This window comes from Choloepus didactylus, chromosome 13 (genome assembly GCF_015220235.1).
Source record: "Choloepus didactylus isolate mChoDid1 chromosome 13, mChoDid1.pri, whole genome shotgun sequence".
NCBI lineage: Eukaryota > Metazoa > Chordata > Mammalia > Pilosa > Megalonychidae > Choloepus > Choloepus didactylus.
The window spans coordinates 1,260,651-1,273,601 of NC_051319.1; the positions used below are offsets into that span (position 1 = coordinate 1,260,651).

At 32.8% G+C, this 12,951-nt stretch overlaps 1 protein-coding gene across 1 annotated transcript in view; it reads right to left on the minus strand.

The window, feature by feature from the left end:
• The window catches only part of ADAMTS6 (ADAM metallopeptidase with thrombospondin type 1 motif 6), a 429,283-nt gene that overhangs the window by 31,737 nt on the left and 384,595 nt on the right, over nt 1-12,951 (minus strand). Inside the window, exon 20 of the mRNA XM_037802152.1 lies at nt 6,184-6,313. Within this exon, the coding sequence (XP_037658080.1) occupies nt 6,184-6,313 (130 nt within the window). The remainder of the gene's footprint in view (nt 1-6,183; nt 6,314-12,951) is intronic.

Genomic DNA, 12,951 nt, shown 5'->3' on the forward strand with positions numbered 1-12,951 from the left:
GCATGTGGAATCTGTAGATTAATAGGACAAGCAAGAATATTATTGTGGGGAGGTGGTCAAGAGAGACTTTATAATAAACAATGACACCCCAACCTTGGTTAACAAGAATATTTTTGAAGAAAAAATACTTCAAAACCAGAATTTTATTTCTGATTTTCAATTTAAAGGAAAATAGCAGAAGTTAGGAAAATAGACTGATATTAGATATTTGGTTAGAGAAAGAGAGAGAGAGAGAGAGAGAGATCTCCTAGTCTTGTCCAAGTTTTATGTCCTTAACACAGTGAAATAAAAAATAATCTTCAGAATTTGACATGAACATCTTTAACCAAAAGAGATTCAACTACATAAACTATTGTCTACTTACTAAGGTAGGAAAGTATTAAAATGATTTTTAGAAAGATTTTCAAAATAAAAAGTTGGTTAAAAGAAAAAGAAAGAAATTTTGGTCATTCCTTAGTAAATAGGAAAGTAAAACTAATATTACAGAACTCTCTATGCCCTAAATATTCCACAGTCGAAGTTTTTCTAATTTATTTTAATCAGTGTCATAAACATCTCTGAAGTTGTGGCAATTGAGAATGTCAAGAAGCAAGTAAAATTACAAGTATTAAAGTGCCACCAGACATTTGATTTGTAACTTACAAAGTCAGTAATATCCGGTATAATGGGAAAAACATTACTAGAGATTAGCATACACTCATCCATAAAATGATGGGAGTTGGCTTAGATTATTTCTATAATCCTTCTCAGGTCTTAAACTTTGGAGTTATATACAGGACCCTGCCGAATATTTTTCTAAACTTAAAATAACCAGTTATAGTTGTCCATGGGTGAGGTACAATGACTCAAAATAACTATGAAACATTATACCATAAAAGATACCATTGAATAAAATCAAGCCCTGGGGTAAAAATTAATCTCTCTCCACTCTGAACTTCCTTCAGTACTTTTGCTTATAACTCTCTTATTATATTTATCATATTTTGTCTTATACTATAGTTATTTATATAAAAATTTGCCCAATTAGATTGTCCTTAAGAAAAGGAATCATTTTCCCCAAAGCAAAGTGCCCTCCACATTGTGGTTGCTTAATAAATGTTTTTTAATTCTTGGTCATAGTATTACCACAATATATAGTATTTGTTATTGTTTTCACCTGTTTTCCACAAATTTAAAAGGCACACTATCAAACAAGAATAATATTTAGTATCCAAGGATTCTTTACATGAGGTCATATATAAAAATATTCTTGTTATTAAAAGACAGGATGGTAAAAACTGAACTTCTGGCCTTTCTCTTCGGATTCCAACTAGCATTATTTCCTGTTTTTATGGTGGGGCACTAGCTTCCTATCAGTCATGTCCTTTAATATCAACTCCTCCCTTTCCTTTTTTTCCAATTATTCAAGCCTATGTCATGAATCCCACCATTTTTACTCAATTCCTCCAGAATTCATGCTATTTTCCTGTCTGTAGCCACCTCATCACCTTGACTGCTATGCTCTTTCTCATAGTGCCATGAGCACTTTAATTTTCCCCAGCAAAGGTCCCTCTGGCTCCTAAAAGTCTTCCAAATAAACACTATTCTTACATCTTTACCAATGACTCTTTTGTCTATTCTTTCTAATCTCCTGCCATTTTCTTTACACAGCAACAAAGGCAAATCTTACTGTTCTCTATTTTTCCACACTCTACTTATAATCTCTCAATATAGCTAAAAGACGTTTGAAGTATTCAGATATTTTCTCATAAAATACCTTTTAGGATTTTACATCAATGGTTTTGGGAAAACAGTAATGCTTGAAAATAAATATAGATCCTTTTCTCAAATCAGGTAAATACATTCTAGATAGATTAAAGTTTACTTTTTTAAAAATGCGACTTTGAAAGTAAAACCTTAGAATGGATAAGGCCTTTTAAAGCATTATAGCAATGAAAGAAATGAAAGTTTGACAGTTTTCCTATATAAAATTTTTGTAAAATCTTATAAATAAAAATAGATCTAAACAGTATAAATAATATGAAAGATGTATGACAAACTAGAAAAATATTTATAACACAGGTATAAGAGTTAATAGCCTTAATGCATAGAGTTCACACAAATAAAATAAAATGATAAACACTTCAGTATAAAAATGAACAAGAGCCATGAATAGGACAGGCAAAAAAGGAGTAATACAAAAATACAAATACATTTTTTGAAATGTTCAGCCTTATCAGCAATCCAAGAAATGCAACACAAAACAGCAACTAGATATCAGGGCTTTTTTCCCTACAAAACTTTCAAACATTATTTTTTAATGCAATTTTATTGAGCTATATTCACACACCATATAATTCATCCAAAATATACAATCAGTGGCTCACAGTATCAACATATAGTTGTGCAGTCATACCCACAATCAATTTTAGAACATTTTCATTACTTCAAAGAAGAGAAAAAATAAAAATAAAAATAAAAATGAACACCCAAAACATCCCATACCCCTTATTGCTTCCCTATTATTTACATATTCTTTGTCTTTATTTTATTACTCATCTGCCCATATACTGGATAATAGCATTGTCAATCACAAGGTTTTCACGATCACATGCTCACATGATAAAAGCTATATAGTTATACAGTCATCACCAAGAATGAAGTCTACTGGATTACAGTTCAACAGATTCAGGAATTTCCTTATAGCTATTCTAATACACTAAAAACTAAAAAGGAATAGGTATATAATGTATAAGAATAACCTCCAGAATGACTTCTTAATTCTATTTGAAATCTCTTAGCCACTGAAACTTTATTTTGTTTCATTTCTTTTCCGCCTTTTTGTTAAGAAGGCATTCTCAATCCCATGATGCTAGGGCCAGTCTCATCATGTCCCATGTTGCCAAGGAGACTTACACCCCTGGGAGTCATGTCCCATATAGGGGGGAGGGTAGTGAATTTATTTGCAGGTTGGCTAAGAGAGAGTGGCCACATCTGAGCAATAAAGAGGTTCTCTGGGGGGTGACTCTTAGGCATAATTGTAAGTAGGATTAGCTTCTCCTTTGCAGGAATAAATTTCATAAGGGCAAGCTCCAAGATCAAGGGCTTGACTTATTAAATTGGGCATCCCTATTGCGAGAATATCAAGAATTCCCCAGGTTGGGAAGTTTAATATTTCCACATTTCTCCCCAGTCCCTCAAGGGGACTTTGCAAATACTTTTTTATTTTCTGCCCAAAATAAACTATAGAGAATAATAAGATCTCGTTTCCTATTCTAGGTTCCATGTAATTATGTTGTTTAAGTAAACTGACCATACAGGTTAAATTATACAGTATGTTACAGAGAATATAAATTTTGTACCAGAAAAATAACAGTCAAACATTATTTTAAAAATAATAATATCCAGTATGGTGTAGTTCAGGGAAAAGGCATTCTTATATACTGTGAGTGGTAGTATACATTCATATAATCTTTCTGGGGACCAATTTGACAATGCGTCTCAAAGACTAAGATGTCCTTCCATTTGAACCAGCAATTCCGTCCCAATCTAGCATAAGGGCATTATTATGGAGGACAAAATTCTAGCAGCAAAACTATTGAATGCTGAGGTATCATAGGGGATTCAAAAGCTAGGACATAGCCAAAATTATTCAACAGTAAATATACTGAAACTTAAATGTAGATATATCAACAAAATGTTGTGGTAGATGTTTAGTGAGGTGAAAATATGTTCAAAATATATTGAGAACAGACTACAAAACATCATAAATACTATAATACCATTTTGTTATATATGCATGCCTAGGTATACATAGAAAAAAATACTAGAAATAAACATGCCAAAATATTAACAATGGTATTATAAATTTAAAAATTTTTTTTTTGCTTGTCTGCATTTTTAAAAATTGATACAATGAATATGTATTACAAAAACAAATACAATTATCACATCCTCACCTGAAATAAACCCATCTCTTTTCTTTCTTCCATACTCATTTTAAGTCTTATTGTATTCAGTACTCTTTCTATGATTTTTATTTGTATAATAGCCAGGAAATCTTATTATATATGACAACCATTCTGAAGAATTAAGATTTTCTTTTAAATAGCCTGAATTCAAAGGATAAAGAAAAAATACAAAAGAACTACGAAAAATGGTCTAATAAAGAGTAATATTTTAAATATACAGATTTAGATCTTTCCGAAAAAGAAACAACCTCACTTTTTTAGCCTTCCTACATTCTCTTTCTCTTTCTAATTTCATCTCCCCACCTCCCCATATCTCTTAAAGCTACTAAGCTTTAAGAAGTTAACAAATAAAAACCACATTCAAATGACCTTTTATTTCAAAACTACCAAAGGAAAGAAGATAAGAAACTTATTTTTAATCATGTATGTTAATTCAAAATATCAGTCATCTTTAAACTATTTAAAAAACAAAACAAAAAACCCTCCTATGTAATACCCAAACCCACAATATATGGGAAGAAAAACCAACCACTGAAATCTCTAAGGACATTCGGATAATATTTAAGATTAAAAAAATATAAAAACTTAGGCCAAAACAGAACAGGTGTGACCAAGCCCATTCAGATGCCTTAAATGGCTGATCAAATGCCAAACATAATACTTAAAATCATGAATGTCAGGGAATTGGTGTGATGGATTGAGACTCACAATTAACTGAAAACGTGCAAGAGTTACGGACACATAGGAAGGGACTAATATACAATTAGACCTTGGTTTTCAAGTATCTCTTTGTTTTACATAGTTTTTCAGTTTTTCTTGAGATAGATTTATAAAAATAATTGGCAGAAAAGAGGAAAATGAAAATGTAAATACATAAATTTGTCTTTGTAATGCATATCATAGTAAGGCAAACATTTCTTTGCCTTTGCATGTCTAGCTTTTAAGGGATTAGATATAAGGTGATCACATTTTGAAAAGAACCAATATAAAATTATAGAAGTTTTAGAAAGAGAATTTCTATTTAATAACTCTAGATTTCCTTGTACTCCTTATTTGGTAGCCACTGCCCTAAACCTTGACAAGAGACTAGCAGTAAACAACTCTCTTTAAAATTCAAATGGTTAGTCAGACACTGACTTGTATAATCAAAGTTCATAAAGCATTACTGTTTTGAAGCAAATAATAAGAAATGCCCCTTGCTTTAACTATATTAGACCGGGATTCTTTATCCTTTGTAAGTGCCGGTTTTTTTTTCATTCCACTGTGGTCAATTTTAGGAAAAGGAATTACTTCATTGTAAAGCTTTTGTCTCAGTTCTTTGGATATATATTTTCACTTGCTTACTCTTTTTCCTTATCAATTTCATGTTGAAATAAAAAGCTAACCAGGGTATATTATGACAGTTAATCTGATTTTTCAAATAAGAATGAAATGCCACTCACACATGTTCTGTCTGGCAGTTGTCCAGCAGGCAAGTCCCTACAAAGTTCAGTAGTTTCACAGTCAACTCAACATCCATGTCTTTTTCACATAATCACTGAATTTGCTCAATCAAGAAATCTTTCTGTTCTGAAAGCAGGTCTCATTTTCAAGTCATCATTAAGATGAATATGTGCTCTCCTTGAGCCTCTCTTTCTAGTGAGCCTCTCACCAGCTGATAATTGCTAATCAATAGAAACTGAAGTGGACCTCTATGCCTGTGCTTGATACTCAAAAGATAGACTGCCTGGGTGAAGGAAATTAAACCTGGGTCAGCAAATTAAACCACTAATATTCCACTGCAAGTTATTTCTAAAACATTGTAAAAATCTTTAGGATTCAGGATAAATATCTGGAAAATATAAGACTGCCTAACAATCAACTGTTTTATTGAATTTAAGACTATTATTTTATGTGCCATTAAGAAAGAGAAAAAATGCCAGTTATTACTGTAAAACAATACACAAGATGAATCCTGATTCAGAGATGTTAAAATGTCAAAAGATGTGTGTCTTAGAATTGATGCCAGGACCAACCTCACTGAAATTCCTGACTTAAAGGAGTTAATTACTAAAACCTATAGATAAACAGGAATCTTTGCTCAATGAAAGGGACATCAAAATTCTACCCTTTGTTATTTTCTCCCTTATGCTCAAATTATTCATATCAGATGAATATGTTTCCAGACATGAATATCTAATGATTTTCCCTTTGCACCTGAAGAAAACAATTCTCACTGCTTTCTCTTACTTACTCAGGTGGGCAGGGCTCAGTGTTGCAGTCTCTTTGATTTTCAGGTGGCTTACTGTCAGGGTCACAGTAATTGTTCTGGACAATGGAGTTGTCATCCAACCTTTTACAGACCACCTCTTGTCTTTGGACACCTTGAGAAAAGGAGGACATCATTAATTGAAGAGTAGTTTACCTTCCAACAAGTTGGGTTTGCATAGGTTTCCTCTGTGGGGAATCAACCTCACTGGATCGTTGCTGTCTTATCTGTTCCAGAAACACTTGACTGTGTCTCTAAAAAGGAGAAATGTCCTGGTCATTATACAGTAATTTTAGGCAAAATCAGTCTTCATATTTAGAAACATAACTGTTTTCAAGTTCATAAAAGAAACTATTGGTAGTTTTAAACAATTAGTATTCCCATTTGTATTTTCTTCTTGCTTTCCTTAAAAAACAACTTCAATTTCCTAAAGTATCACCAGATAAAATAAATGAATATCAGTTTCAATGAAAAACAATGTTTGTACATTAACTTAAAAATAAAACACTGGGGAAAAATTAACTTTTTGATACTTTGTAGGACAAACTCCATCAATTTAGTTTTTGTCAAGAACACAAACATTCACACATCTCATTTATTCTTCCATTTATAGATTTATTTCCCTAAAAGCCCACAAAATCTAGAATTTAAAGATTGCAGTGGGCCCCTTTCAGACTGTAGTCCATTAGTCTGTTTAGTCTAACAGAGTTTGCTCTCTGTTGACTATATCATTGTTAAAGAGATGCATACATATTCTGTCAAATAATAACTTACGAAATACTTATCTCATTCTTAAAAATTAATATATGTCACCTGTTTACACAGCTAAAAATATTCTCATTATAAAAATTGTAAAATTCAAAATAGGTGCTTATTATTTATTGGCAAAGATATCCACCACAACTTGCTCACATTTCACAAAATACGAAGACACACACAAACACACACTCTTATTTGAAAATATCCTGGTGAACAGATTGACGCATCTTCTCTTTGGTGTCAAGGAATCAAACGAAACAAAGCTAGGTGTATCAAGATATCAAAAAGAAAAAAGCCAAGCTACAGGACAATACTATATGCTTCAGATTATCTAGAAGAGGTAGCAGGTTACTCCTGGATTTGGAAATAAAGGCACAAACTCAACTTCCCATCCACCCGCCCACCTTGTTCCCTATAACCAGGTAAGCTAAATTACACAGAAAGAGTTGTAAAAGCAGCTTTAGGAATATCCAGGAAACTATGTCTTCACACCTAGCTAGTCCCACACTATCCTTCAGTTGTTTTTAATAGTACCCTAAATAAAAGAGTTTGTGACCAAATTAGGGAAATCAATGTGAAACAGGATCATTCAGTGAAGAAAACTGTCACCTAAAGAGTTAGGCACCAAATGCTTCCTTCAATATCCTTCAAGAGTTATGGAAATTCTGTAGGTCAGACTGCCTCAGTAACCATGTTATGCACACCTTTAACTATCCCCCTTGAATTTAAAGATCTGCCAGGGAAATCTATTGAGTCCATCAAGCTCATAAGACTTAAGTCCTGCAGCCTTCTTGATGGTTTTGGAAGTTGAAGAAGTTGCAGTGATACAAGATTCTTACTGATCTCCTGCAGCAACAAAGTATTTTAGGTTTTCCTAAATTTAGAGGTATAAAACATACTCAAACAACTTACTGGCATAATATCTTAGCGTATACATTGTATTCATTCCCTCCAAACCTGTAGAATAAGCCAAACATTTCAGATTATGTGACAACAGGTTGGAATTTTTGAACTATTAAACTTCAGATTTTTGAGGGAAGAATGATTCACATCAGGCATAGCTGTGAATCCATTCGCAGATGTTCCACAATATGCCTCAGATATCTCCCATTGTGTCATTCCAGTGGGCAGATAACTAAGTCCATGTGGTTCACCTAGACAGATCTCTCTACCATTAGTCATAGGATAACTATCAACTGCTACAACAGTCAGACTATCCATCCACCCTGGCCCAATATTTTATTTCTATCAGGGAGAGCAGGGGACTGTATTTATAGATTGGCATGGGTTTTTTTTCCCCTTTTAAGTTATTCAAATATAATTATACTTGCAACAAGAAAGCTGGTATTCAATATAGTATTTTGGTTGTTTTTCAGAAAAGGGTAAATATTTTCACACTGCAAAATGGAACTGATGTTGCTTTGTAAATGGAATTGATGTTGCCTTGTACCAGTGGCAGAAACATTAATTCAGTTTCTACAGGTTAATATTAAATTCTACTTCCTTTAAATTAACCCTAGAAATATTGTTTGGATATAATTATACTTGTTTTAAAAAGTAGCCTTTCACCTAAAAGCAGGGCCTCTGCAATTTGAACCACAGATGAGATATTAGTTAGAGGTGAAATTTATATTTCATTTTAAGATAATTCAGGCCATGTAAATACATCAAAAAAACTTTGCTACTTAATTTTTATTGTTAAAAATTTGGAAAATGCATAAAAGCACAATGAACAAAATAAAAATTACCCATAATCATGTATCTTTGCTCTGGACCTTTATATTTAGCGCTACTTTGTCTAATGTAGGATTCATTAATTAGTTTAAAAGATTACAAACGTACACAAACCAAAACTGCCAGCTACATGTGGCTGGCAAGTCATTCATTCATTCACTTCATTCATTCATTTGACAGAGAATAGTTACTAAAAACAAGACACTGCTTTCTATGAGGTATTGGGCTAAGTGTTAAGAATTAAAAATTGACTGAATTTTGGTTATTTTTTCTAGACATCTCAAAAACTAGAAATTAAGGGTACTTTTGGTTTCATTTCAGCTTTGTAATTTAAGAATGCTATTTTTATGAAATAAAAATTAGTTCTTGAAAAGATGGCTGAAATTACTCTATATTTTATGAAAGTGAATTTTTTTCCTTGCACTCACCTTTTCTTAATTTTCTTCTAAAATATTATATTCAAGAGCAGGGTATTTCACACTCAAGAAATGATTATACCAATAATCTATTCCAAATCTTCCTACAATGCTGTACTATTTTCCTCCAACATGCAAATCTCCTTCCAACTTTTACCACCCCCACAAACTGGCAGGTTTGCAGATTTTCTTTTCTTCTTTTTAAGTCAGTAGCAACAGGATAACATTCTAAACAGATGCACTTAATTGGATAGACTTTTAAACACATACTTTTGGATTAAGTAAAATTCAGCTTTTAGAAAGTAGAAAATACACATCAACTGGAAATAATCTAAGTTAAATGAAATTATTAAGTTTAGAATCTTTATATGATCAAGCCTCTTGTACATAGTTTCTTTAAAGTAATCTGTAAAACATTGCTAATAAGTTGATTTAAACCCTGTCAGGAATAACTATATCCAGTTACACAAAATCACTATGCTTTCAAATCCAAAGATTTATAGTTCATAACCAAAAGCATAATATGTCCACATGACCACCAGTCAGTATATGCCTAATTGAAAAGAAAATTCTAGTGCCTTAGAGTCCATATCCCCCGGAGATATGCAGTTGTTCTGCACAGATTTAATTGGCCAAATTTAAAAATGCACTAACTGTATTTTATTCTTAGACACCTAAAGTTACTGGTTTGCAAATTCTATACTTTTTCTTTTTGTTGCCATTGTTTGTTTTTAAGTAATCCCTCTTTCATGCTTAAAAAAAGTAATGGCTTCATTACTTTAAAGAGTTTACTTTAAACTCTTTAAAATGGGTGTACTGTTTAAGAGTCTTTTAATTAGCTTATCTTTTGATTCTTTGATGCAAAAGAATCAAACATAATTGTTCTAACCTGGACATGTGACCCTTTACTTTTAGTCTGTACCTTTAAATTTGTTGGATTTTACATTTAATTTCCTACCAATAGTTAAAAGTTAAAGACAATATATTCACCTTCCAAAGGTTCTCCTGTACAGTGGGAGGAAGGATACCAACTTGAATCACTGCTTTAGCTATACTTCAAGAAGTGGCTTTTAATAGTAGGTTGTATCAGCCTACATCACAGGAAAATGAAGAAGCCCACTAAATTCTAAGTGAGTCCTGGGTAGAATCCTTATCTGCTGTGCTTACTAAAGACAAACCTCTCTAGGGTATGGTGATAGGTTAAGTGAGGATTCTAGGGCCTTTTACTCAGCAGTTAAAGTCCCAGAGCCAACACTGAGCAAAGACTTCAGAGAATGTACCTCCTTTCATTTCCTATCTCCTTTTCAGTCCCTCCTTTATGACCCATGTAGTCCCATCTCTATCTTCTTACAGAGAATTAAATAATTTTATAAACTAATTTGTAACACAATAATTCACAAAATATTGCTTCTCTCAGGGCAGGTCACCATTTCAAAAGGAGAGAGAGGAAACTCTTAATGCACTGAAATTTCGTTTGAAAGGGTGATATGTGTTAAGTCAAGAAGGGTAGGGGAGTTAAGACTGAGAGAGGGGCCTTTTAGGTCTTCTCAAATCTACTTATAAGACCCAGCATTTCAGTCCTAGACTATTCAATCAGTAAATGGCCAGTCTATAACCATGAGTGAGTAAATAAGGAAAAGACAGAGAAGTAAACATGTATTCTTGGGATTGATGGGCTAACCAGCATCTACATAATTTAACCTGGAGGCATAGCACATCATATCTATCCAAGAAACAGTTTTCTGAGAAGAAAGGGAAAAAAATGTTTAAAAGTCAGAACATGTACTAAAAATGTAGCTGGTGGTTAAGGCAACAATTTGCTTAACCACAGCATCCAAAGTAGCTAGCAACCAAGACAACACATATAACCACAGTATACAGAGTATATAGCCAGAAATATTAATTTAATCTAAATCTTCAGTGCAGATAACATCCGAGTGACAAGTGCTAGGAAAAAATGTCTTTCTGCTCTTTCACTGCTTGAATCTGGCTATCGTGCCATGTGATTGTTGGTCAGACACAAGCATTTGCAGGGCAGAGCAAAGCCCATCTGCCTTGGATCTAACAGCTGGCACCCATGGTTCCTATCAGCTCCACCCATATGCTTCCCTCTCCTGAAAAGCCTTCTGCTAGTTTTTATCTTTCAAAAGCTTCTCTGCCTTCTCAGTGTCTTCCCTCTGTCCTATGCAAAACTAGATGCCCAAGGAAACATAAGGATTATCAAAAGGAAAACGTGGCTCTAAAAATATTGCCTTTTTCTAGAATAACTGTATTTAGTGATGGTAAGGTAAGGTGGGGTATATATGCACTGGGTTTATTTGAAATCACACTATCCCTGGAGGAAATTCTTACTACTTATAAGATATTAACAGTAAGGTTTCCTATGGACATCACCAGGTGATGGGAGAAAGCCAAGGAACCCCAAAGATTGATAGCCAGCCAGAAACTACCAACCCCAGAAGGAAGCAAGGCTTCTAGCCTCCGAAACAGTGAGCTGATAAATTCTTGTTGTTAAGACAACGCATTGTATAGTAGTTGTCTTTGCATCTAGGAAACCAGACACTTGTAAAGATGCATAATGTTATATGACTGTTAAAATGCTATTTTTGACAGAATTTTTGTCAAGTGAAACATGATCTGTGACACATAAGTCATTAATCTAAAAGGAATGCACTAAAACTGGTTTCACTCTTAACTAAGTTTTCAGTGAATGAATATGTTTCCAAGGCCTGCTCATGTTAGGAAAGGATATAATATCTAAAGCAATAGAAATGAGATGAAAGAGGAAGGAAAAAACACTAGGGTCAGAGGGTAAACATTCTGGGTTAATAAGAGATTTCTTGCTTTCAGCTATAAATCTTAACATTAGACAAAATGCAAGCCACAAATGCAAGGTAAACAGTAAAAAAAATTGTCAGAGTAATCAAACTAAGCCTTCATATGTAAGACTTTTTAGAAGGTTATGATTATGTTTAATATACACAAAACAATTTAAAAATGGATTATATATGGGATGCCATAAGCTTAAGGGAAAAGATAAATGGAAATAATTATTATAAATATTTTACTTCTCACAGATCAAAGAGAAAATTAGGGATTAATGAAAAAATCTGGATCAAAACTATCTTCTTTTAAAATTAAAGTTACTTTTTACAGGGTTTTTGATGAAAAAACATCATAATGATCGGTATTTGTAAGTCTGGTATATACAGGAATCAAATGTAAAAGGAAGCTCAAAGTTTCAAACAACAGTACATTGTGCAACTTCACATAGAAAATACCTTTTATTGGGAATTTTTCTTGAAAAATGAATTCTGCAACTATGTTTCTTAAAAGGAAAAGTATATTAGCAATGAGAAAAGTGCTTTTAATGAATCAAATTGAATTTTCCACTTATTATCTTTCACTTTGAAAATAACTTTTATATGGCAATTCTCTAACTCAAAGATAAGCTAATTTAGTTTAAAAAGTCAACAACCTGATTATGTTTCTCATACTTAATTTCAGTCAAGTATATTATGAACCCTGAAAAAATAATTGGATTTTGCTTTCTCTGTCTGCTCAGTTTGGGGATTATTCCCACTTTGAGTTTCTGTCAAAGTTACAGTATAGTTACAGTGATACTTTATACGCTGCAATACAAATGTTAATCATGTTGTTATTATAACTATAAAAGTCATCTCAAAACACTTATTTGATTGAAGCATACTCTGTTACTTCATTAATAATGTGAATTTACCTTTTAGTGATGTTACATGTGTTAGACATCTTAGAATTGGCAAAGAAATAAAAGGACATCTGTGAAAATATCATTTGCTTTTGCTTTATCTGGTATTTTGAGTTA